Here is a 27,530-nt window from a genome sequence, read left to right as displayed (position 1 = left end):
CTCTTTTCTCTTTTTCTTTTCCTCTTTTAAAGCATGAGCTTCTTTACTTTTAGGGCCTTGAAAAATTTACGGCCATTTACTTTTAAATAAAGAACTTGGTTGGGAGGATGAGAGAAGTCTTCAGAAGCACCTCCAGAAATGTAAAGTAGCTATTAATGCCTCTTGAGGAAAAAACGCCCAGAATATAGAAGTCTGCCTGTTCTCTAATAACCTTTCCATCTTTCCAGTCTTCCGTAGCAGCAAACACTAGACAGAAATGAATAGCTCAATAAATTATCCTGCCACTAGTCAAGTTTAACCTCAAGTCATTTATTTTTCTGTTCAATTTTGTGAGATTTATCCTAAATTAAACGATGAGGAGACAGTGGCTCCATTTGCCTTTAAAGCCTTGGTTCTGGTTTTATATCATGTGTTCTTGGGCAGATCATTGTTTTTATCTGACCTCAAAAGATTGGTGGGGGGATTCTTTTAGACCATTTTCAACAGTCCTTTTCACAAGAAATTAAGCGCTAATGTCCTTAAGCCAGCCAATAGACGTAATGAATTAACTTCTTTCCTATGCATCAAGGAAAGAACTAGTTAGGTACAATCATTGCAAGAATTGAAAAGATAATTACTCAAGTCATTTCTGTATTTTATGGTTCAGATGAGGAACAAATTTTTGATAATAAATGCAAAAGGTTAAGATATGGTTCTGAAGTCAGATCACTTGGGTTGAAGCCCCAGTTCCACCGCTTAATACATGACATCTTCCTTTGGGGGTTGGCGGGGAGGAGCCATTCAACTTCTTCACCGGTAAAAAGTCAAAACAATATTTAATTTTTGAGATTTATACAGGTAGAACACTTAGAACAGAGCCTAGCACATAGTAAATTATCAATAAATGTTATGTTGAAAGTAAATCAAAGCCAATATAATCTCTTCCACCAAAAAAGAAACGTCTTCTTTAATTTTTCATATATATAGGTAAAATTTAACAAATGTATAAATATCAAAAAAGATGTATTACCACTCTGAATGAGAGGTACTATATTCTAAATCATAAGTCCAATAGTTTAGGTAAAAATTTCTTCAATATTACGAAACTATAACATGGTCTGATTAAATGTTCCCCTTGTTTATTTGTGCAACACATATTGACAAAAGCATATTCAACCAGACAGTATTAGGTATGTTAAGAGAAGACTGTTTCATCTCTGCCCATAAAAAGTTTATGTGACCTAGAAGAAAAGAGAAGATATCTATCCAATTTGACTCTGTTACCTGGTTATGTGGCTCTCATGCACATAACCAAGATACTACACAAAATCAAGAAAGAAACATGATTTCTAATCAATGTTATTAAGTAAAGATATATGGAGGATATAGCTTTTGAACCAAGTCCTGAAACATCAGTAGTTTATATGCACAGGTTAAAAAGGGCTCCATAGTAACAATGTTTACAATGTTTATAAAAATGATCAAGGACTCAGTTTCACTGATAAGAAAAGCAATAGCACAAGATGAGGCTGGCAATATAAAATGATCCCACTGTGTGGAAAATGAAGGCTGCCAAAATACGTCTTAAGTTTTATTTGGTGTCACTAAAGGACAGACACCACATCCTACGCCTTTAGTCAGAAGTTTATTTCTTGGTGGACTGATTAATAATTTTTCTTTTTGTAGGTTTCTTTGGTTAGCTTGGTAGCCAATGCTCTCGGCTACTCAGAACTTGGTGCCATCAAATCCCTCCGGACACTACGAGCTTTAAGACCTCTAAGAGCTTTATCCCGGTTTGAAGGCATGAGGGTAAGAACAGTAAAGCCTCTCTGATGATTCGTGTCAAAATTAGATGTAGGTAATAATATAGATACAGAGGAATGCCATACCCTTTGAAAGTTACTTAACAGAATTACAGAATTTCAGAGCAGGAATCTTAGAGATCACTAAGCCTAGCCTCCTAAAAGTGAAAGAGGTACTCAAAAATTGTGGCAGAACTAGGACTAGAATCCAGGTCTTCTGATGACAGTTCGAGGATGTTTCCACAATATCCCAAAACTGTGTGCTGTCATTTATTTCTTTCCCATTGCTTATACACTTTGAAATGACTGTTTACTACTGATATTCTTTCTAGGAGAGGTTTTTCCTTCTCAACAGGTCGCTTTATTCCTCAAAACTTACTGGTAACAGATGAAAAGTAAAATGGATTTTGTGTGCTTTCACTTCTTCGATTAATATCAGTAATAAAAATAGTTGTTGCACAAGAAAACACTAAATAGTAGACTCTGACAAAATTTATATATCCTAAGCAAAAAAAAGCAGGGGGTTAAGATAATTAAGTATTGCAGGCAGCCCTGTTGTTTGTTTCATAGATCTCTTTTAAGTGAACGTTCTGAATGAGGTTCACTTTTTCTATAGCACTTATATTTTCCTCTTGAACTCTCTTCCTTAGTGTATATTTTATGCATCTAAACATAAATTACAAACTTACATACACACCCACTTGCCACACCCCTCAAAATACTATTTAGCATAAAGGCCAGCTTTGTTTAATACAGTTTGCAAATGTACGTGGACATTGAATTTCTTCTAGGCCACAGGGCTTTTATGTTAGGAAGTAGTTTGTTTGGGCAATAAAACACTTAGGCCTTGACTTTGAGATTTACTCACCAGTGAGAAAAAAACTCTCTCCAGAATTTTCAGAAGCACTATAAGCGAAGAAATACTAGATTTTACATTATAATTTTATTTCTTTGCTACTTGATAATCACAAGACAAGACAAAATTTATAAAAATTATTACACAATTTCAGGATCTTTTCACACAAACCTTTTATCATTATTGACATTACTTAAGCCTTCACCTGGTTTTATGATTTTATATTAAGAATTCATTTTCAAGGAAAGATGGTAATTAAAAAAATTAAAAAACTATAAATTTTCTCTAATCTGAAAAATATTCTATTTGCCATTTTTAATTCAATCATATGGCAGAATTAACATTCCAGCTATACATAGGTAAAATGTATCACTCATTTATTTGATGACAAGTGAACTTGTGGAGGTCATTTTACACAAATTTTAGTAGAAAAAAACCTGGCTTAATTATAACATATTTGACTTAATTTCTAAAAGAAATAAAATTCAAGTAGCATATGAAATTTTTACAATTAAGGATTTCAGGTTTTGATATCAACTTAAAAATCTTTGGTGCTGATTTTTAAAATGATATTTATAATATTTTAAAATTAAACAATAGTTTCATTTAATATAAATGCTTAACAAAATAATCCTATATAAGCCAAATTAAATTAGATAAGAAAAAGATGCTGTTGACCTCCCTAAAGATTTAAAAGTACAATTTAATATTTTCTGAATTTAATTAGAGGAAGGGTGACTGAATTTCTCCTTCATGAAATAGATCAGCCTGGTGAGGTAACATGTGCCCCGAAATGAACATTTAAGAGATTTGGAATAATAATAATGGGGATTGAATATATTCAGTACTTTCGTGTCCAGAAATAAATTCCATCTCATTTCTTAATTTAAAATACTTTTTAAAACTGGAATTTACCAATAGGGGATAAAAGAACCTTGTAAATTCCTAATCTCATTCTTCATAGCCATGAAAAGTTAACTTGATCTGAGGATATAGATTTAATGCATTATTAATACTTTGTTTATTTATAAAGGATTTGTTTGATCATATTTTCAAATCATCAATCATTCATTAACACTCTTGAAAATTAAAATGTATTACTGAATGATTATTTCTTCTGTTGGTATTTAATGCATCTTTGTTTTTCTTTTTTTTCCCCAGCATACATTTTTTGACTCCATCTATATCAGGTTTTGTAATTTCTTTTCACACTTTGACATATTTTGCTTTCCTTAAATCCTTTAGTTCTTCTGTTGTGTCACCATTTGTTTTCCCTTATCAAATATGTCCTAGAATATAACAGAAGAAACAACCTGTCTACCTAGATTTTTATTTAATTCTTTTCACATCTATTTTAGTATTAAATAAATGAAAGAAATGGTTTCCATTTTAATGATTCGTAAGCTGCTTTATCTTCGTGTCTTTTTCTAGGTGGTTGTGAATGCTCTTGTTGGAGCAATTCCCTCTATCATGAATGTGCTGTTGGTTTGTCTCATCTTTTGGCTGATTTTTAGCATCATGGGTGTGAATTTGTTTGCTGGCAAGTTCTACCACTGTGTTAACACAACAACGGGTAACATGTTTGAAGTTAGTGAAGTTAACAATTTGAGTGACTGTCAGGCTCTTGGCAAGCAAGCTCGGTGGAAAAATGTGAAAGTAAACTTTGATAATGTTGGTGCTGGCTATCTCGCATTGCTTCAAGTGGTAAGTGGCTACTGTGTCAGTTTTTAAAATAGTTCAAGTAAGATCATTTTTCTCTGATGTTCCTTGTTTGAATGATTAATATCTGACAGTAAAAAGTTAATGATTACTCCTATACTATTAGCTTGACCTTACTGTAAAGATGTTTTGTAGTTATTTTATAATGTGTTTTCCCGTGTCCAGCTTTTAGTATGTTTTAACATGATTTTATATTTCTGTTGTTTTTTCTTGTTGTATTATTGATCTCTGTTCTGCTATTACTATTTTTAGTTTTCTGTAGCAATCATTGCCAAAGGAGCAACTTTATGTATTAAAATAACAATTTATATATTGTAGTAATGAATTAAAGGTATGGATTAATAGCCAGTTAATTAATTGTACCAACATCTAAAGAGCATAGTTTTACTATGTGTGGAAATGCACATTTTATGGAGTGGATTTCAAAACGTGTTTAATAATTTTGACTGTATATTTACTAATCAATAATTAGTTAATGAAAATGACTGAGTTGTGTTTAAATATGCCATAGACTGGAATCACAGAGCTTACTTTCTGGTATGAAAGGGAGTTGAGACTGAGATGAGAGTTTTACGAATCTAGTTAAATTCTAGTGTGGAAAAAAACAGAAAATCTTTCAAGAGAAACAAATGAGTTCCAGACTCTAAATAAAATTTTGTTCTATTTCAATTTTAATTATCCATTTAATTCATTTCAATCTTTTCATAGAAAATTTCATAATATTGTACAAAAGTTATTTGTACCAACATTGTCAGATTCTCATATGGTAAAATGCATATTCTTAGATTAGGTTTCTATGCAGAATTCAAATATATGTTATTTACAGGCCACATTTAAAGGCTGGATGGACATTATGTATGCCGCTGTTGATTCACGAGATGTAAGTATCACTCAAATCTATTTATAGTTACTAGATTTTCCATAGTGAATATTTGTAATAATTTAACTAAAAGGCCAAGAATTGTATATTAGATATAATCAGAATATTCACAATTGTATGTACATTTCAATATAGATAATTTTTTAGTTAATATGTCTACCATATAATATATATATATCTAACTGCATGAATCAGAAGTCATAAGATTGGTCCAATAAATTAGACTCTTAAGATTAGGAAAGTTGCTCAGTGGGGAAGTAATTTGTCTTTCCCCATCCCTGGAGAGTATGATAAACCAAAGTTTGTAAAGCAGCTCCCAAAAATATCATGATAAAGCAAGCAACTTTCAGGGAACTAAAATTTAAAAATAGGAATAAAAATAATTCCTCAGAACATATATTTTATTAAAGCCATATCTCCAAGAGGCAGCATTCCCAAACCCAAATTGAAAATATTACCAAAAAAAAAATTATAATAAGACTAATAATAGGCTCAAAATGTTTGTCTTATTTACACCACTGCTATTTACTCTAAAGAATATGTACAGGTAAGCCACAATGGGAAAACAGATGCAAGAACAATCATAAAAATTACAAACTTTCATTGTACTACATCATACTAATTTGGAATTGAACTGTTTTGCAGAACATGCTCTCAGGGCAAGGCAAAAATAGGTCTATATTAAGTAACAACATTTACCAAATTAACTTAGTTTAAGTATTTATTGTATTTTTAAATATTTAATATTTTCAATATTACTTAGGTTAAACTTCAGCCTGTATATGAAGAAAATCTGTATATGTATTTATACTTTGTCATCTTTATCATCTTTGGGTCATTCTTCACTCTGAATCTATTCATTGGTGTCATCATAGATAACTTCAACCAACAGAAAAAGAAGATAAGTATCCTCAGCTCTCGGCTTTCTCTATTCTGAGGTTGTATGTTATATATCCAAATAACCAGATACTCTTAGTCATGACATACTTAGGTCATTTTGGTACTCTTTCCGTTCACTATATGGTCGATTCAGCTGCAGATGATTCCAGCCTCTCTTGTCAGTGGCTCCTTTCCAGGTCTGCTATAGTAACTCGAATATGTGACCACTGCTTCAAAACATCCAGTGGGCCTCCAATGCTTTATCCTTGTTTACAGAGCCTTTCAAGAATTATCTCCACCTAGTTTTCAAGATTCATTTTCTCCCACACCACATTTGCTACATTTACTTTCTTCAGTCACCACCTAGCCACCAACAGTATTACTTGCTACACACACAGCTACTTAGATGTTCTGTCCTTTCTTGAATAAGCCATGTTTTTGTAAGTCCGTGACTTTACATAGGATATTTTCTCTCCTTAGAATGCTTTGCTTAGCAAACCCTTAATCATTCTTTAAGGTATAGCTGAAGAGTAGTCTCCTACATAGAGACCGTTACTGAGTCTTGGAATTTATGATTATCTCTGCAGTGTCTGTAGTGCTTTTTTTTTTTCCATGTAGACATTGTGTCAAATATCTATGCAATTCTGATACTAGATACATCGTCTAGCACACAGGAAGTTCTCGAAAATTGTTGAATAAAGAAGTAAAATTGTCAACAGTGAAAGAGACTAAGAAAACATTTTTTTCTTTCATAAAAATATACTCAAAACCTCTGATCTTCCTTCTAAATATAATACAATGAAATTAGATTCTGTACTAATCATAGTTTTATGTGATTATGGGTTTTACATAATATTAAAAAGTATTCAGAGTTTCACATAGATGGGAAAAGCAGAATAAATCTTTATGAAGCCAGATAATATTCATTTAAAAACTGAGAGAGGATTAAAGGAAAGACTCAGAAATATTTTGTAAAAGTGCTATTATACCACATGCTGGGATTGTAACCAGTTTTATACTATGTCTTTACTTTGGAGGTCAAGACATCTTTATGACAGAGGAACAGAAAAAATATTACAATGCAATGAAGAAACTTGGATCTAAGAAACCTCAGAAACCCATACCTCGGCCAGCAGTAAGAATAACTCTTTTTTAACATTCCAAAGCCTTATTTCCATATGATAAAACTTAGCAATGCTCTGGATCAGAACACATTGGGTGATAACACCAACACATAAAATGCCCTAACTGTAAAGTTCATATTGTATAACACAATTCACAACTGCTACACTCAAATGAGAATTACTAAGTTCTTTGAAAAGGGGCAATGTTCTTTACAGTTTGTCAGTTGAAAGCCTCCAACTCAGGGTTCCTGATATCTGCTTCTAAAGCAGGCTTCATGTTTTTGCTGCCACCTACTGCTGCCAACAATGCCCCTCATTCCTGCTTCTCCGATCTTGTTATATGGCACCCTCTTGTCCTTTTAAGTAGATGGAGTTTTCCAGATTTCCCATCCCACACCCATGGCGTCTCTCTATGCTATTTGTTCTCTTTATTCTTATGACTAGAAAATAAACTTTTTAGAAAGGAAAAGGGTGTCATCAAAGTAGTTTGTTTCACCAAATATACAAAAAAAATTAAGACTTATTCAGAATGCATACTCTGTAGAGTTTCATAATAGGAAGGCATAATAACGATATATTATACTCACAGAGCTGTACTCAAACTCCTCTATCCTGTTGGATGAGTAAGGAATAAGGAAACTGAGGTCCGAAGTCACAAAGACAATAATTGCTAGAACTGGGACTTGACAAATTCTCATGAATCCTATAAATGACTTCACTTTACCATATTTTTGAAAATAGTTGGAGCTGGGTAGGGGGAAGGAGGAGGAGGTACAGGATATACAAAAGCACATAAACCTACTTTACTGAAGGTTATTTAAATATTATTGTTAGAAGAGGTAGAATTAAATAGAAAATGACTGACATATTTTGAGGGAGGGAGAGATGGAAAAAAAGATATTATCAATCAGAGTCTGAAAATATTGATAAATCAATCTGGGTAGTCATCCATCTAAAAGTCTGTTTATATTAACCTACTTTGTAAATATTATTAGCTGTCATTACTTTTTGTAAAAATTATCATAGTAATTAAAATCATGCAAAGCCCACACATTTTATTAGCCACCACTTTATGCCTTATTCAGGTTCATCTTCCCATGGAATCTAATAAACCAATTATGTTTTGTTCTTGTCATATGACTTCTTTCATTTCTTTCTCTTTTTTAAACATGAAGAGAAATGGAACACACAGGCTGTTTGGGGATAATGTGAAAAGGGTACACATCTCATGGCCATATATGAAAGAATTCAGTCTGCAATTTTACTAGATTAATATTTATGAAATATGCATATGAACCTTCTCTCTCTTCTCTTTTTCTAGAACAAATTCCAAGGAATGGTCTTTGATTTTGTAACCAGACAAGTCTTTGATATCAGCATTATGATCCTCATCTGCCTGAACATGGTCACCATGATGGTTGAAACTGATGACCAGAGCAAATATATGACTCTAGTTTTGTCCCGGATCAACCTTGTGTTCATTGTCCTGTTCACTGGAGAGTTTGTGCTAAAGCTTATCTCCCTCAGATACTACTACTTCACCATAGGCTGGAACATCTTTGATTTTGTGGTGGTAATTCTCTCCATCGTAGGTAAGAATGCTTTAATTACAGAGAGGTGCAGTTGTAGAAAAGTCTCCCAAGGCCTGACAGCTATGTAACATGGAAATCAGATATGAGAATTATAATGTGTGTAGATCTAAAGTTTAATATTCTTGTTCATTTTCCTCTAACCGAAGAATGTTGGTATTCAAAAATAGAAAATAATATATACAGAGAGATCAGAAATAATCTTTGTTTGTAATTAGCACATTTCATATGTGAGGATAACTATTCATAGCTGGGTATGTATAATCTTAAATTGCCATACCCTGAGATTTATTGAATTTTGCAAAAATTCGTATTGGCTTATGACATTATAGAATAACTATATAAAACTCTATAACCTTTAATTGCTAAATTAGGGAGTAGATCCAAATATTTAGCAAAGGTTTACACTCATAACAAATTTGTTGTTTTCATAGATCTTGCAAAGATAAAGCATTCATGTAAGCCTAAGATATTCACTCCTTATCTGTTTTCTGTATTTTTCCAAAGGCATGTTTCTGGCTGAGCTGATAGAAAAATACTTTGTGTCCCCTACCTTGTTCCGCGTAATCCGTCTTGCCAGGATCGGCCGAATCCTACGTCTGATCAAAGGGGCAAAAGGGATCCGCACACTGCTCTTTGCCCTGATGATGTCCCTTCCCGCCTTGTTTAACATCGGCCTCCTGCTCTTCCTGGTCATGTTCATCTACGCCATCTTTGGAATGTCCAACTTTGCCTATGTTAAAAAGGAAGCTGGAATTGATGACATGTTCAACTTTGAAACTTTTGGCAACAGCATGATCTGCCTGTTCCAGATTACCACCTCTGCTGGCTGGGATGGATTGCTAGCACCTATTCTCAACAGTGCACCACCCGACTGTGACCCTGACACAATTCACCCTGGAAGCTCAGTTAAAGGAGACTGTGGGAACCCATCTGTTGGGATTTTCTTTTTTGTCAGTTACATCATCATATCATTTCTGGTTGTGGTGAACATGTACATCGCTGTCATCCTGGAGAACTTCAGTGTTGCTACTGAAGAAAGTGCAGAGCCCCTGAGTGAGGATGACTTTGAGATGTTCTACGAGGTTTGGGAGAAGTTTGATCCCGATGCCACTCAGTTTATAGAGTTCTCCAAGCTTTCTGATTTTGCAGCTGCCCTGGACCCTCCTCTTCTCATAGCAAAACCAAACAAAGTCCAGCTCATTGCCATGGATCTACCCATGGTCAGTGGAGACCGGATCCACTGCCTTGACATTTTATTTGCCTTTACAAAGCGTGTTTTGGGTGAGAGTGGAGAGATGGATGCCCTTCGAATACAGATGGAAGACCGGTTCATGGCATCGAACCCCTCCAAAGTCTCCTATGAGCCCATCACAACCACTTTGAAACGCAAACAAGAGGAGGTGTCTGCTGCTATCATTCAGCGTAATTTCAGATGTTATCTTTTAAGGCAAAGGTTAAAAAATGTGTCAAGTAAATACAGTAAAGAGGCAATCAAAGGGAGGGTTGACTTACCTATAAAAGAAGACATGATTATTGACAAATTAAATGGGAACTCCACCCCAGAAAAAACAGATGGAAGTTCCTCTACCACATCACCTCCTTCCTACGATAGTGTAACAAAGCCAGACAAAGAAAAGTTTGAGAAAGACAAACCAGAAAAAGAAAGCAAAGGGAAAGAGGTCAGGGAAAATCAAAAGTAAAAAGAAACAAAGAATTATCTTTGTGATCAATTGTTTACAGCCTACGAAGGTAAAGTCTGTGTGTCAACTGACTCCCAGAGAAGGTCTATGCCAAACTGACTGTTTAAACAAATACTCATGGTCAGTGCCTATAACAAGACAGTGACCTCTCTGTCTCTACAACTCTGTGAGTCAGGGTATCAACACTGACAAAGGTTGCTGTTTTCATTACCAGCTGACACTGCTGAGGAGAAACTCAACGACTACCTAGACTGTAGGGATAGCTGTGCAAAGTGATCAATGTAACTACACCAAACACCCTTAGTACAGTACTTGCACCCACTCTATTTTTAACTTCTGTATCTGCCATATTTTTACAAAATTTGTTCTAGTGGATTTCCCTGGTCTTTATTTCATAGTTTATTCATAATACTATGCCACTATTTTTGTAAATGAGGTTTAAGTTGAGAAAAAAAGTTTATAAGAATCCTGCGTTCCTATTTCAAAAGTTTCTCAAATAATCAAACAAAAACGTTTTATCCAAGAGGTAAAATTCTTGCTCAAAACCAGAAACAAAATTCTAATGTCGACAATTTCAGGTACTTCCATTTTCTAGATGACTTTAATTTTGAAAGTGTTTTAGTCTGTTATGTTTGTTTATATCTGAACAGTTATGTGCCTGTAAAGTCTCCTCTAATTTTTAAAAGATTATTTTTATGCAAAGTATTCTGTTTCAGCAAGTGCAAATTTTATTCCAAGTTCCAGAGTTCTATATTTAATTTTGGTTAAATGCTTTCCAAAAAAAAAAAAGTAATCTAATAAATCTGTTCTAGAAAAGTATATCTAAAGTATCGCTTTAGAATAGTTGTTCCACTTTCTGCTGCAGTATTGCTTTGCCATCTTCTACTCTTAGCAAAGCTGATATTTTATGTCAATTAAACACCCTCGTTATGTAAATAGTTATTTTATCCTGTGGTGCATGTTTGGGCAAATATATATATATATATGTATATATATATAAGTATATATACAGCCTGATAAACAACTTCTATTAAATCAAATATGTACCACAGTGTATGCGTCTTTTGCGAGCTTCCAACAGGGATGTATCCTGTACCATTCATTAAACATGAATAGTTTGAACACTATCACTAATGCATGTTACTATTGCCTATGCTGCTCTGTTTTACTCGATCCATTCTTCATAAGTCTTGGTTAGGAGTCACATGTTGGTGGTAGAGTGAATTCAACCAGCTCTCTGTCTAGTATGTCAAGCAGAATAGCTTGCAGTTATTTAAAAGTACTTTTACTTTTGCATTTTTAATTTGACTTGAGTGTCATATGGTGTCTCTCTAGATTTCAAGGAAATACACTGCATATAGCCTATTGTCAAAACCTATACTTCATATTTTGCTAAAAATACGTCCAAAACTTGTTTAAATATAAATAATGTAAAAATATAATCAATTTTATTTGTCGCATTTTGTACATAAGAAAATTATTTTCAGGTTGATGACACGGCAATTTATTTTACTTTATGCTTTTGCTTTTTATTTTTAATCACAACTCCAAACTTTTGAATCCATAAGACTTTTCAATGGATAATTTCCTAAAATAAAAGCTAGACAATGGGTTTTGTGAATTTCTTTGTTATATTTTCTACCATGCCAATAAGAGATACATTGATCAAACACTCAAATCTAGATCATTTTCTACCAACTATGGTTGCCTCGATATAATCCTTTATTCATGGAAGGTTTTTTTTTTTTACTCAACTTTTGTAGTATTTGCTTATGTAGACTAGTCTTATTTTTTTAATTCCTGCTGCACTAAAGCTATTAGAGATATGACATGGGCTCTGTCCTTTCTAGCCATGAGCAAAGTGGCAAAGCTGTGCAATTACCTAACATGATAGAAATTTTTTGTTTTTTGCACAAACCAAAAATTTAATGTTAATTCATTTTACAAAACTATTTACTTGTAGTGTATTGATGAATTGCATGCAGGGAATTGCTATTACTAAAAAGAATGGTGAGCTACGTCATTATCGAGCCGAAAGAATAAATATTTCATTTTTTTGTATTTAATTTATTAGCCTCTGTTTTTTTTTTCTTTTTTCTCTTTTTTTTATTTCTGGAAGTTTAAAACATACATAATTAATGAAACCTGTACTTGATCTGACATTTGTATACACAGAAGTTCACATGATTCTTATAATATCCTACTGCATGATTGACTAAGCAGGACTACAGAATAAAGGGTATTAAAAGCAGTTTTTATGAACTCTTGTATGTGCAAAGGATCAAACCCACCTGTTCCAATGTGCAGGTACAATAACAGTAGCCATCTACAATGATTATCAATTCCAATTAATTACCTTGGCTGTAAGCATTTTAATCTCAACTCCTCTTAATGTAATTGATACCATTTCCAAATTTCTTGGTAGTTAATAAATATTATATACTTTGTTATTTAAATACATTTTATAAACTCCTACTTACAGGTAAAGTGTTAATGATGCAGTGATTAAGTATTTATATTAACTTTTTTTTAGGGTCCCTTGGATTTATGTCAGGTCAAAACCAAATATTTTTACTCCAGTTGTAACACATATATTTTGAAGACGAATTGGATCTAAATATTCGTTTCGTATTTCTCCAACATTAATGCTATAAGGTGACTTAATTGGAATTCATTGGCTTTTTTCTGTTCAAGTCGATTTTCAGATCTGCCAACACCACAGAGAAGTCAAGTATTACTTTGCAAAAATCCTTAGCCTTTTTATTATCCTATTATGTAATCGCTATCCAAGCAATCAATTGATATGCATTATATCTAAATAATCATCTTCCAAAATAGCCAGAAGAGTCAATATACTTTTTAAAACATTACTGAGATAACTTTAAATAGACAGAAACACAACATTTGGCCTTGACTTTAGCCCCATTAAAAGTCTTATTCCCAAAGATTTTATACTACGAAGTTAAAGGATGCTTTCAATAATGAAAGAATGACTGTTTCTTCTTTGTGATCTTACAGATTTCTAAAAAACAATGCCTGATATATAACAGAAGACATTAAAACAAAGAAGTCATTAGTCGTTTGTAAAATTGTCTCTAACCAATTGTCTTGGTTATTAATTAACATTTGCCACAAAACTTGAAGAAGTTGGGCTTAAGTTTTGTATTCCCTAGAATATATTGTTTTTATCAAAAAATAAAAGATGCACATCCTTTTCTTATAATCACATCTAAAATGTTTTATCTTTTTCACAAAGAAAAGAATTAATAATTTGATGCATTCAAACATTTGCTGTTACTCCTAAAGGTCCTTTTGGTGGCAGTATTTCTCCCCGCCTCTTCTCTCCAGAATCTCTTTCTGTACTCTGCAACTCTGCCAGTTGACATACTGAAGTACATACCTAAAACCTTCTAAACCTGACAGCACCCCACTGCTGAGAGAATCAATCTCCCCTTCTTATTATAGAGTTAAAAAAAAAAATGTTAGATAATCTGCCTCTCACATATCCCACTACTATCATCTATCATTGGCCACCACTCCACAAGTCATGCCCCCTCTCCCATGGAATCACATAATCCTCAATTACACAATGTATTAATAGCTTTCCTGAGTTGGCATGTGCTACTCTCTTTTGACTGAATGTCCTTCCCTCTTTTATCCCCCTGATAAATCACTGCTCATCTTTCAAGAACTGGCTCAAATATCATCATCTTTTAGGAAGATTCCACAGATTTTCCCAAGCAGAGTATATCATTTTTCTTCAAGATTCCTAATGTGCATCTATGACAGTATGTATTATATTGTGCTGTATTACCTCCTTTGCATTTATCTGTTCTAACAGAGTATAGTACATCCAAGGAATGGGATATATCTCGTTAATTTTTTTTACCCTTTTTTCCTTTATCAGCAATGACTGGCAGAGCATCAGTGACTATTGGTCTTCAGATATATTGCTAATAGAATTGGTTCTTGTAGGAACACACAAAAACATTTAAATGCCACAAAAAATATCAGTAATTTTTTTCAGACTTACTGAGATGACACTCAAATTTATAAGCATCTAAATTTAGATAATCCACCTATATAATTAGTTAACAATATACAAATATCTTGGAAATACTGTATTCCTTGTAACTGTGGTTTATGAGTAATGTCTATTTCCTAGCAGAAGCTACTGAAACAAACAAACAAAAAACTTCATCAATTCTGTCAGTAGAATAGTTTTATTTAGTTGTCCTTGATTATAAATATGTTGCATGGATAAAAATGTAAGTTTTATTTCAGAACCTTAATCATGTAGATATTCTTCACTTTTGATAATTCATGAGTACACTGGTAGTGTGATAACTTTTGGGTTTTTTAAATAAATATATATTTCCATTATGTAATGAGAAAACTATCCTAAAACCTTCCTATCAAAAAATATCTAAAAACAATAAAATATTGTTAAGAGGCCATTTTAATGTACAATTGGGCTTATAAGAAAACAAGGGAAATTCCCTAGGGCTTATAGAGAAAGATAAGCAAGCACTGAACTCAGAGATTGCTCTTTAGGCTTCTGTGGATCCCAGTGACCTATAGCTTGATTTTAATTGACTGCATATAGGGAACAGAAGACAAATATTTGGATCCAATGACGGTTAGAGATCCTGAATAAATTCAAGACCCACAAAAAGCTACATACTTGAAGAAAACATTTTTAAAAATCAATCTTGAATTGGTAGATAGAAAGGCAACTTAGCAAGCAACTTCTGTGTCCTGCCTTAGCTCTGGGTTTATGAAAAAAATCTCTCTTGAGATTCATACCCATAGGCCCGGAATTCACCTGGTTTTATGGCCCAAATTTATACTACCTACCTAGTACAAATACTGCAAGCCAAATTGCAATTTAAAGGAGATGGAAGTTGCTAGTGGTTCCAGGCTCCCAGTAGAAACTAACTGAAATCCTTTCTGAAAGACCACACCTCAGCCCAGATCGCAAAGATATCCCACAAATCCATAAATAAAGTCTAAGAAACATAAACTCATAATAAGGGAAATAACAAAGTAAACAATGAGAAAACAAAGCTGCAGAGTGAGAGGAGGAGAACATATCCATTAAGTATTCAGATATAAGTATGTTTAGTAGTACTAAAAAATAAGAAGAAAATATAAATAGTGAGAGATAAACTATGTGACATATTTGAAGAATATTATGCCATTTCTAGAAATAAAGAATATAATAATTAAAATTAAAACAAAATTTTAAAAAACAACGAATAGGATGATAAAGGTATTAACTTTAAACTTTACTTAAAATGCTTATTAAAATTTCAAAGATAAACATGGAAAAACAAATTGAGTGAAAATGTTAAAACTGGTATAGAAGGAAAATGAAATATAACTTGATATTTAATACACTCAAAAGCATAAGAAGGGAAGGTAAAATAGGAAAAATAAGATAAATAAAAAATAACCTAATGGGAATTAACAATAGTCAGAATGTAATGAGTGGACAGAAAAACCTAAAAGGACATGTAATCTTTGATTATAATTAAAAGCTTTGTCTATTAGACACATAAAGAACTCTGCAACAATATTTGAAAATGTCATAATTTTTGAAATGTACATCACCTTTATTAAAACACATTAAATGATAGACCAAAAAGCAAGTGTTGAAAACTTTCAAATAATTAATATCATACAGACTACATCATATTCTATGATTTGTATGCAATTAAATTAGAAATCTACCTTCTCGGAATACACTTGGAGTCTTAGATCTAACTGCGGGTAAGGACAAAAAGCTTTAGAGCAGTTCCTGAAGGTACTGACTGCATTTGGAACAGAAAATATAGAACTCCATGTCTAAGAGTGTTGTCAAAAACAGCAGAGATCTTAATGGACATTAAGAAGAGGCTATCAGCTCTATAACACATGCAAAACAACAGAGTAGACAGAAGTTTAATAGTGAATCAAGGAAAGAGAAATCTGAAAAGAGCTCTCTTATGGTCACAGCCAATCTGTGGGTCAAGAAGGCTGTACATTCACTAGGCCTCATTCGCCTAGGCGAAATCAGAACAAGACATGAGGCAGGCATGAAAGGACTCCCCAAATGGACATAAATCCATCACATATGACAGCATAAGGCTCAAGAGGCTTAAACGCAATCTCTGACCAAACACTGACTGAACGATGAACCACTCTAACCCAGGGGGGACTCTTAGGAGGCCAAGATTAAAAATAAATTCAGATTCATTTCTAGGAGTCTGAAAAATTACATGCATGTCTAAGGTTGTACTCCCTGGGGAACAGAGAGAAATCAAAGCTACTAGTCCCTGGCTGAACACAGGGTCCAAAACCCAAATTCCTTAAACTGTGATAGCTGCCCCCAAGCCACACACACACATCCAATGACAAAGAGTAAAAACTTATTTGGATAAATGGGCTTGAGCACCTTTGACCAATAAGTGGATAATACTGACCCTAGGGCAACACCAAGGTACCCAGGCTTAGAGAGAAAAATAAAGAAAACAATCTGAGCAGAGAAATCAGAATCTGCACACAGTAGAGGAAAGGGACTTTACAAAATTACTTCAGCCAGATGACTAAACAAATAAAATTTTTTCTAAAAAAAAAAGAAGCAAACAATAACAACAATAATCTTGGAGGGTAGGCAGAATCAGAAATTCTAGAGTTGAAAAACACAGTAACTACAGTGTAAAATTCATTAGAGGGGTTCGACAGTGAATTCGAATTGGCAGAACAAAAAGTCAGCAAAATTGAGGATAGAATGATAAAGATTACATCATCTGAAGAACAAAGATAAAAATAAACAGCCTCAGAAAAAAATGTGAGACACCATTAAACACACCAACATATGTGTAATTCCAGTGCCAAAAGGAGAGAAAGAAAAAGAAAGAATATTTAAAGAAAAAAAATGGCTGAAAACTTCCCAAATTTGATGGAAAACATTAATCTGCACACCCAAGAAAATTAGTGTTGGCTAGTATGTGGAGAAATTGGAATTCTTGCATATTGTTGGAGGGAATGCAAAATGGTGTAGCTGCTTTGGAAAACAGTATAAAGGTTCCTCAAAAAATTAAAACTAGAACCACCGTAAAATTCCTCAATTCCACTCTGGTTATTTATTCAAAAGAATTGAAATCAGTCTCTTAAAGAGATATTATCGCCCTCACTTTCATTGCAGCACTATTCAAAAGAGTCAAGATGTGGAAACAACCTAAAAACCCACCTATGATGAATGGATAAAGAAAATGTGCATTTACATACAAAGGAATACTATTTGGGAAAGAAGTTCTGGAATTTGAAACATCAACAAAACTTGAGGACATTATGCTAAGTGGAATAAGCCAATGGCAAGAAGACAAATATTGCACCATTCCACTTATACCAGATATCTAAAATACTCGAATTCATAGATTTAAAGATTGGAATGATGGTTGCCAGGGGCTGGAGGAGGGAGAAATGGGGGAGAGGGGTAATTAAGCAATAGGTATAAAGTTTCCGTTAAGCAAGATAAATAAGCTCTGGTGTGGCAGCCTGACCCTGCCTGGCCATTTCCCCTCTAACAAGCTCATTCCTGACTGACTCCCCCCTTCCAGGGACTCTCCGACAGACATCAGTTTTCTCATAGCTTGCCAACCAATGTTCTTCCTTACATCTGTAGCTCTGTAGGAAAGACAAGACTATAAAAGTGCCCATTATGTTTCAATCCGGGCTCAGTCTTTGGATAAGAATCTGCTGAGCCCGTGCCTACATCAACAAATGCTGCTTGCTGCTTATAGCCTCAGTGTCCTGTCTCTCTGTTCGAGAATCCCGCAATACTAGAGATCTGCTGTGCAACAATATACCTATGGGCAATAATAATGTATTGTGCACTTAAAAATTTGATGAGGGTAAATCTCATGTTGTGTTCTTACCACAATAAAATTTTTAAAATAAATAAAAATCTTTTAGGGACTTTATAGATGACATATAGTCTTCAGTAAATGTTCGGTATGTATTTGAAAACAATTTCTACTCTGCACTTGTAAGGTACCGCAATTTACATAGTCAATGTTTAATCATCTGTATTTACTGAGTGTCTGCTTATTCTATTAATCGCTGAGAAGAGTACGTTAAAATCTTTTATGTAATTGTGGATTTTTCTATTTCTCATTTAATTTAGCCAAGTTTTGTCCGCACACGCACCTGGCCCAGGTCTCAAGAGAAGCCAAAAGAGATCAAGAGGGTGGACGACTTGCCAAAGAAGCAGGACTCCGCAACGCGTAACTGCACAGCGGCCTAGTCCAGGACCCAGAGAAGGTGGAAAAGACGAATGATGGAGCTGGAGAAGTTTGAGGCCCCAGCGCTGCGCTGGTGCTTCCTTAAGATGAACAGCAACAGGCCTAATTTATCACAGTGTTTGGGGTCATGCGGGATACTCAAAGCCTAAAGTAACATGGCGGCTGCCTCCGTTCGGCCCAGAGGCCATGCTAAACCAAAGGCACACCGCAAAGGGAATTCTGGGAAATGTAGTTCCAGCTTGTCTAAATTCATTCCGTATAAGCCTCCACCCTAGGTTAAGGAAGGGTACAGGATCCAAGATAATCTTGACACGAGTTGTAACTCATATGATTCAGGATACTAGTTAAAGCCCAAGTCTGGAAGAGACTGCCTTGAGAGAAAGTAGAGAACAAAGGGAAGATTCCTGTACCAGCCCACTACCATTACAGGGTATAGCCACAAGATAAAATACGTACTTATTTTATAACAGAGCTTATTTAAAGGAAAAAATATATATGTAAAATATTGCTGAGAATTTGTGACAAATGGGAGGCAAATGCTAACCCTCTGATGCATTATTTGGTAAATTTAGGTTTGTATAACATATGGCACACATCTCGTGTCTAATGATAAATTCTTTTGTGCGTGTAGGCGGTTACAATTTTAATTACACTAGAAAGCCTGTTTAAATAAAAAGCAAAGGAAAGGAAATTTTTTTCTTTCAAATATTCATAATGTATAGCAACAATATTCCCAGGCTAAGGCGGTGTTTGGCTTTCCAGTGATCAGTAATATTAAAATAATTTCAGGTAATTGGAGAACTAGAGATAAAGTTAACACAAAAGAGGGATGGGGAGATGAGAAACTGACAGATGTTAGAAAAAATCCTTGTGATATGGCCTTTTAGTTTATGAAATCAAGTTTTGGTGCGTGACTTTTGGGTAACAGCATTCTGTAGAAACACAATAAAAGAGAGACACAATTAAGCAAATTTCGCTGGAAAGAGGGGAAATACGGTGAGATTTCCCTCAGAAAGGGCCCCTCCCCCATCTCTCAGAAGGTCTTTAGCTGGGAGTAGCTTCCCGAAGGACACAGGGTTGTCATGGAGACCATAGAGGCCTCCTCCTCTGCCCTCGGAGCAGAAACTGCAGGGCCGGTTGGAGCAAGCATGGGAACACAGCGGCGAGCCCTTTTCCTGCTTGCTGTGGACATCATGCAATAACCTAGAACACTAAAAGAGAAAAGAAAAGGAATACAAACAACTCCCACCACACACACGCACACGCACAGTATCAGGGACAATAAGGATACTCTGATCACTTATTTACTTAGCTAAAATTTAAACAGATCAAAGAGCTGTTTTTAGAAAAGCCATTTATCTCTTCTAAGGTTCAGTAAATAAAGACAAAGTTATTACTACTACAGTATATTTAAATCGTTCCATGTAATAGCAAGTTATTAGTAATAAGAATAAACATAATATTATAACAAGAATATATAAATTCTTTAAGAAAGTTATATTCCAGTTTAGTTATTGGAATCTTTCATTAAACACCAGTAATGTGTATAGAAAGATAAGCACAAACTAACAAACTTCTTAAAAATGACTAAAACGAACACGAATAGAATTATAAAATCTATTAGTACTTATTTAAAAACCTGTTTTATAAAAATGCCCTATTTATAATACAAAAAAGAGCAAATTGATTCAACTAGAATTTAAAAGGTAATTAAAAGTGAAAATGTGAGCCAGCGATATTTAATAGCATTTTTTTATATTTCATTTTTCTGAACAAGCATAAATAATGTTTCTACCATTATTCTGTAGTCTTATTAAATTCAAAGCACAGCTACTTTGTCTAGAAAATCATGGTCACACCTTCAATTTATATTGACATCCTGTATTCTTTAGGAGAGAATCCAAACAAGAAAAAGGAGTATGTAAGAAAATTAATAATAAAATAAATAATAAACTTACATGTAAACTATTTTTAATTATTGCAGGCTACTTCCCTTAAAAAATTCAGAAGAAAATACAGGTACTATTTTAAATTTTTTAAAGTCCTTATATAAAGATGCCCTGAATGTCTTGATTTATACATTACTCATGAGCTATATACAACACTAAAGTTATTGGTATGTTTTAAAATATTTAGATGATGGATAGTACAGATGGAACTTTTAACCTATAAATAAACGAATATTGATTTACCGAAGACTTTATCTCTCTAGATTCTTTAAGCACACTCAAACATATAAATACAGGAATCTATAACATAATTCCAACCCAATTCTTTCTGGAAAAAAAACATGGAAAATGAACCAGAAATGAAAAATGCTTCATAAAATTGGATCTTAAACTATAATGAAAAGACAAAATGCACTTCTTAAGGGATACCCATACTTGTCTAACATTCTAAAAACTGATGCCATGATTAATATTTAAATTCTTCATGACTGTTATAATTAACAGTAATGTTAATTGTAACAATAAAAAAATCAAAGATAAATAGAAATAATGATGGCAATTTATTTTCAGTAAATTAGCTAATATTCCTGGACTTTTATGACTACTTTAACTTTTCACTTTGAAACTTGAAGCAATTGAAGATTTTTCTTCTATTTTCTGTTTATTTTCTCTCTCCTTTCTTTCTTTCCCATAAGCAGTGTGTGTGACAGTGTGTATACGTTAAACATCCATATTTATATAAAAATTAAGGAGAAAATACATATATGTACGTACACACACACACACGCATGCTCCTTGTTTTCCCAGAGGGAAATGTTTGGAAAGAATATTTCCAGGGTCTGTTCGCCTCCTTATTCATCGTAGGGTGAAAAAAGTGATGTCTCTGAAACGGTTTTTAGTAGAAGGAACCAGGAAAACTTGGCTTTCACCTTCTGAGCTCTACTTCTGGGTCTCCCTGCCTCCAGAAAAACATTCACATTTGCTGTCTGTTGCAGTAACCTTTGTAGGCCAGCTTTGCTCCAGCAAAGACCTACAATTGTCTAGCTTTGTTTGTGATACAGGGAAATAAATTTGGCATTTCCCAAATCTCAAATATATATGTGCATGTGATCTCCCTTTTCTTAATTTTCAAATTTTACTTCAAGAAGTTAATCCAGCTTCAAATATTTAATGATTTCACAATTCACAGTTATCACACGGGGAATAAAACAGCAGAACTTAATCTACTCTAGAGTTGAAGAAGCTGATGTCAAGGGTTCTCATTTCCAACTCTAGTCTCCACACCAAATAAAATGATTTCAATATTGCTTTAAAAAATTATGTATTTTATAAATTTTGTTTTCCACTTTAATAATGTGCTTTGAAAAGCATATCACTTGAGCAATCATTTCCTTCAAAATAAAAAGACACATCCTGAGATTCAGTTTAAAGTGGCCAACTCAATTCTTGACATAAATAGTTCTTTCTACAACTCATTTTGGAATTGGAACTTCTTATTGGCCAGCTGATTAAAAGCAGTTATACCCTCCAAACACTCTGGTCCAGTCTCCAGATTTCTCCATCTCTGAAAGCTGCAACATAAAATGATTTTGTTTACTGCATGCACTCCTATGTGCCCAGAATTATTAAACCCCTAGGCTTGTACGTTTATTTAAAAATCTCTCTCTCTCTCTCTCTCTTTTTTTTTTTTTTTTTGTAGAATAAGCCAATAAATATGTAGGCATAATGTAAAGAAGTATAAAGAATCTCCCATTTTATCTTTAAATAAAGACTATAAATTGTCCAGAAAGAAAATAGTAAAACAACAATTAGACCACTGTATTATGTGCCCGGTATTCATAAAATTTTATCCTATTTATCCTTCATAAGAACTTAATGAAACAAATTTTAATAATCTTATTTTAAAGATGAAAAAACTGAGGCTCAAGATCACAAAACCAGTGGCAGAGCCAACATTGAAATCCAGATGTGGCTGGTGGCAAACCTGCCAAAATTCAAACCCTGTGCATAATGCCTCTCTAAAGCTATCAGTTATGTTAGCCATTTCACAGCTATCTTTAGTCAATATTTTCTCTGAAATCACATTTGATATTGCTTAATATTTATCGAATATCTTTTTATGTAGAGAATCAGGTGTGAGAGAATAGAAAACTGCCCTTGAGTTTAAAACAATTTAATTTCAGAACAAGTTGTTCTGAGTTTAAAAGACTTGATCACATGAACTGTTCTGCTCTGGACATGGAAAAGATTGATTAAATAGACAATGTCTCACCCAGTTAGAGTCAGGCAGCACTGATACACACACAGAAGAAATAATTAAACACAGGCACAGAAAAACGAAGCAAAGAATATAAATGGGGACAGTGGAGAGGTCAAAGCAAAATTCAGGCAAGACGATCACTGATTCAGTTAACAAATTTATTGAGCATCTACTGTGTTTGCCACTGTGCAAAATGCTGAGAAAACAACACTGGCCAAGAATATACAGTACACTCTCTGCTCTCATGCAGTTTACTGACTGTGAGAAACAAGGGGGCACAGAGAAACAAGCTAGAAATGTTAATTCTGAGTGATAAGGCTTAAAAAAGTGCGTGCAATGGGGGGATATACAGGCTGCCATGGGAACAGAAAAGTGGGCACTTAATCCAGTCTTCACTACTTTCCTATTCAAAGGAATATCTAAGTGAACCTGAAGAATAAAAGGGATTTAACCAACTAGGTAGCAAGGCTATAAGCCGCTTGAAGGAACAGATCATATAATAGTGCAAGGCCTAGCATAGATTCCTGGCAGAGTGGACAATAAATATTGTGTGACTTATCAAACTGACCAAATAAACAAATGAAGAGAAAGATAATATTGAATTAAACCAAAGGAAGAATGATAAGCCAGCATAAGAGCTTATTAAGTGGCTGCTAAACTTACCTTTTCTAACTTTACTTCCTATATTTAAACTCAGAAAAATTAGCTACCTTTCTCCTAATACAAATGATACCACTATGATTAATCTTGTACATATGTAATGTTCTTTGGCGGGATATCTGTAGGATAACTTTATTATATAAAATAGCAGCATTATTTAATAAGAAAAAGCAGGATATTGGCCAAAAAAATGCACAAATTATTTATGCCTTTGCATTACAGAAATGTACACAAGCATAAACATCCATGTGAGTGTATTTATGGGTAGGGATTTAAAAGAAATTAGTACTATTAGCACCAAGAAGTTTACAATGGTTATTTTATTTTTTCATGTTACTTTTTGAAAAGAAATTCTATAATGAGGATCCTCAAAAAGCATACACACAGAATATATATTCTAATATCCATGCTGATTTTGATGAATCATCATATACAATTTGCTGAAAAAAATATACTCAGGGTACTTAATTTAATGGTTTTAGGTAAATCAAGTAATATATATGCCTGCCATTCTGACAATGATTATTGTAATTGTATACAGAAAGGAAAAATTACACCTGATAAGTATACAGAATTGGAGGTATTTCACCTTCAGCTTCAAAATATCTTAGTGTTTTAATTTTTAAAGTATGAATAGCTAACATATAAGGGCTAAAATCCATACTTGGCGCTTTGAACGAGTTATGTCAGTTCATTCTCACAACAACCATATGAGAGAAGCACTATTTTTATCTCCATTTCACAGATGTGGAGACTGAGGCTTAGGGTTAGAAAGAGAACCAAGGTCACATAACCACTAAAGGACAGGTACCTAAACCCAGGTGACTCCTAAGCCCATGGTTGGTTTTAACCACCAGAGTAAACTATCTTTCAGCTTTTTCATATGATGTGAAATTAACACAATATAAAGTAGTTTATGCCATCTAATGTCTGCTTTTATCTCTATATCTTAATGAATGCATATTAAGGTAGTACTAATTAAATATAGTTTTTAAAGGGAAAATAAGATAAAATTTAGTATTTTTACATAGATATTTAAGTTCTGATTAGATTAACTTGACCTATTCAGATTCGTTGTGTATGAACAGTGTGCACATGAGGAGGTTACTATGCTAACAAAACAAAATTTTTTTGATTGTTTGCAAGTACATAGTCTTAGAAAATGAAGTCATCTAAAGTCTATTGTATTTTAAGTTGAGGTCAAATCAGATTCTTAGAAGACAGTTGAGTCCACTCCAAGTCATTAGGAAAGTAGAACTCAGTCTTCTAGGAGAACTTTCATTTGCTCAAGTTCATTACCCCTGTTATCCAAATGAACAAATTCCCAAGAGTGAGGGATCTCTTGGTAATACTTAGGCACCCAAGAGTATGAGAAGGCAACAGAAATGGGATATATGCCTACAAATGTTTTCTGGCTAATTGTGAATGTCAAGAGTTGACATCGAAATAGTGGAAGACTTATGAGTTACTTTTCAAATAGTGGAAGACAGTATTATAACTGGTAATATTGTTAAAAAGAAAACTAGGATTACATATCCTGGAAACACATTTTTAAAAAGTGCTATAATGGATGGGAATTTTTCTTAACAATATGCTTTTCTTTCATTACCTAAGTAGAAGCAAATTTGAAAATTAGAACTACTATTACTACTAATACATACAAATGACATTTCTATTAAAATTCTATTCTGGGAAAGGAAATTTTAGAGTGGAGGCTGGGTGCTGCCTTGCCAGTTGGCAGGAAGTCAAACATGTTAGCCTTGGGAGTAAGTATTAAGTGAGATCTGGAGGGGATGGTGCGTGTTAAGCCACGTTAGTCTTTACCATTTTAACCAAGGTTAGAGAAGATACACTGAAGCATTTTTTTTTTTTGAGATATGCTTTTATTCTACACATTCTTAATTGCATATGAATTACACATTTAGTTTTGAACATTTTGTCAGTATTATATCTGCCTTTGTCTTTTCATGAAAGAAAAGATATAAAGTTACTGTACTTACAAGTGAAGTATTCAAATTTACCAACTAAAGTAATAAAAATGACTTATCTAGTTATCTAGAGAGGAAGTTGAAATGGGTCGTTTCCCATGTTTGTCAGTTTCAGGAAGATGATTTATCACTCTGACTTGTCATTCACATTTAGTGCAAGACATATATATATATATTTTTAGGCGAGGCAACCCTTGATTGACCTTACAGATTGCAAGGAACTTGTCATTTTACGATCTCTTATTTTTTTATTTTTTTTTTATGCTTACAGTACCTGGTCTTCCTGGGTGATCTCCCATCCAAATACTAACCAGGCTTAGCTTCCGAGATCAGACAGGCTCGGGCTTGTTCAGGGAACAAGACATTTTTTTAAACATTCGATTTTGGCATCTGTACTAAAATTTAAAGAGCAATAAAGGGCTGCTGAATGTGGTATGTTAGCTTCACATTGTGAAATGGCACACTGATAAGTAAAGTAGTAATTAGGAATAAAAATTTTATGATAAGGGTATTTTGGGGAAGATTGTCCCAAAACAGCAAGAAGATCACGCACAAGCTCTAAGTATCTATATATATATATATATTTTATATATACATATATATAAAACAGAGTTTATGACTTAGAAACTGACCCAGGCTTCACATCCAGTTGTTTGACAGTTCCTGAATTGAAACTGCTTGCTACTAAATATTAATATGAGGTCACTCACAGTGAAGTGCAGTCTGGAGAGAAGCCTGTTCTGTAGCACTGCAGCACTCTGCATCTCCACCGGAATAACTGGTATAGAAAAACTGATGCAAATACAATAGCCAAGCAAAGAAAGAAAAGTTTAACTCGAAGAAGCACAAACTGGTGAAATTCTAAAAAGGAAAACTAAATTGAAACCATAGGAAACATTGGTTAATTTTTGCCTACTTTATTTTATAATAGTATAAAATAATAACAGCAGTAAAAATAATTATAATATCTAACACTTGATGAAGTAGACTATTTGACAGGTATCATGTTAAGGGTTGTATAACTGGGTCATTTAATCCTCATGGAGACCCTATAAGATAGACTCTAGTGTGAAAAATGAGAATCTGGATGAGTTCTGCAATTGCTTTAACCAAGAGATTACAGCAGAAGTGATATTATGCCAATTTCTGAATTAGGACCCTCATTCCTGTCTCTTAGAAAACTCATCTCTGGAGAAAGCCAGCTACTATGTAAGAAAACCAACTACCCCAAGACCGTCACACTGTGAGGAAACCCAAGCTAGCCAAGTGGCCATGATGAGAGCGAGATGCCCAATCATCTCTCAGCTCTTCCAGTCTTATCATCCCAAGCAGACAAGTGAGGGAGTGTAATGGGTAATTGTATGTGTCAACTCGACTGAACTAAGGGATGCCCAAGTAGCTAGAAAAGATGATTTCTCAGTGTGTCTGTTAATGACTCTGGAAGAGATTAGCATTTGAATCAGTAGACTAAGTCATGAAGATATCCCTTACCAGTATGGGTAGGCATCATCCAATCCATTCAGGGCTTAAATAGAGCAAAAATATAGAGAAAAGGTAAATTTTTTCTCTCTCTTTTATCTGGGACATCCATCTTCTCCTGATCTCAGACCTCTAGGCTCTTGTTCTTGGCCTTTCCGACTCAGACTGGGTCTTATACCATCAGACATCGCCATCCCCTCCCTGCCACTTCAATTTTCAAGGACTCTGTCTGAATTACAATACTGGTTTTCCTGTTTTTCCAGTTTACTGATGGCAGATTGTGGAACTTTTCGGCCTCCATAACCACAGGAGCCAATTCTTACAATAAATCTCTGTCTCTCTCTGTTTCTCTCTGTCTCTGTCTCTGTCTCTCTG

At 34.0% G+C, this 27,530-nt stretch overlaps 1 protein-coding gene across 14 annotated transcripts in view; it reads left to right on the top strand.

The window, feature by feature from the left end:
* LOC120596971 (sodium channel protein type 3 subunit alpha) overlaps positions 1–10,996 on the top strand; it is a 78,273-nt gene extending 67,277 nt beyond the window's left edge. For 10 of the 14 annotated variants that reach the window (XM_039855557.1, XM_039855546.1, XM_039855552.1 and 7 more), the window contains exons 20-26: positions 1,666–1,788; positions 4,069–4,341; positions 5,183–5,236; positions 6,000–6,137; positions 7,146–7,250; positions 8,561–8,831; positions 9,336–10,996. In XM_039855557.1, coding sequence (XP_039711491.1) covers positions 1,666–1,788; positions 4,069–4,341; positions 5,183–5,236; positions 6,000–6,137; positions 7,146–7,250; positions 8,561–8,831; positions 9,336–10,531 — 2,160 coding nt within the window. In that variant the 3' untranslated portion in view covers positions 10,532–10,996. The remainder of the gene's footprint in view (positions 1–1,665; positions 1,789–4,068; positions 4,342–5,182; positions 5,237–5,999; positions 6,138–7,145; positions 7,251–8,560; positions 8,832–9,335) is intronic. The other 4 variants (XM_039855551.1, XM_039855556.1, XM_039855559.1 and 1 more) reach the window with 2 other exon arrangements.
* Positions 10,997–27,530: the final 16,534 nt, after the last annotated feature.

The sequence above is a fragment of the Pteropus medius genome, unplaced genomic scaffold, assembly GCF_902729225.1.
Source record: "Pteropus medius unplaced genomic scaffold, Ma_sr-lr_union100, whole genome shotgun sequence".
Taxonomy (NCBI): Eukaryota; Metazoa; Chordata; class Mammalia; order Chiroptera; family Pteropodidae; genus Pteropus; species Pteropus medius.
Note: the sequence above shows the minus strand (reverse complement) of the source record. Positions and strands in the feature narration are given on the sequence as shown.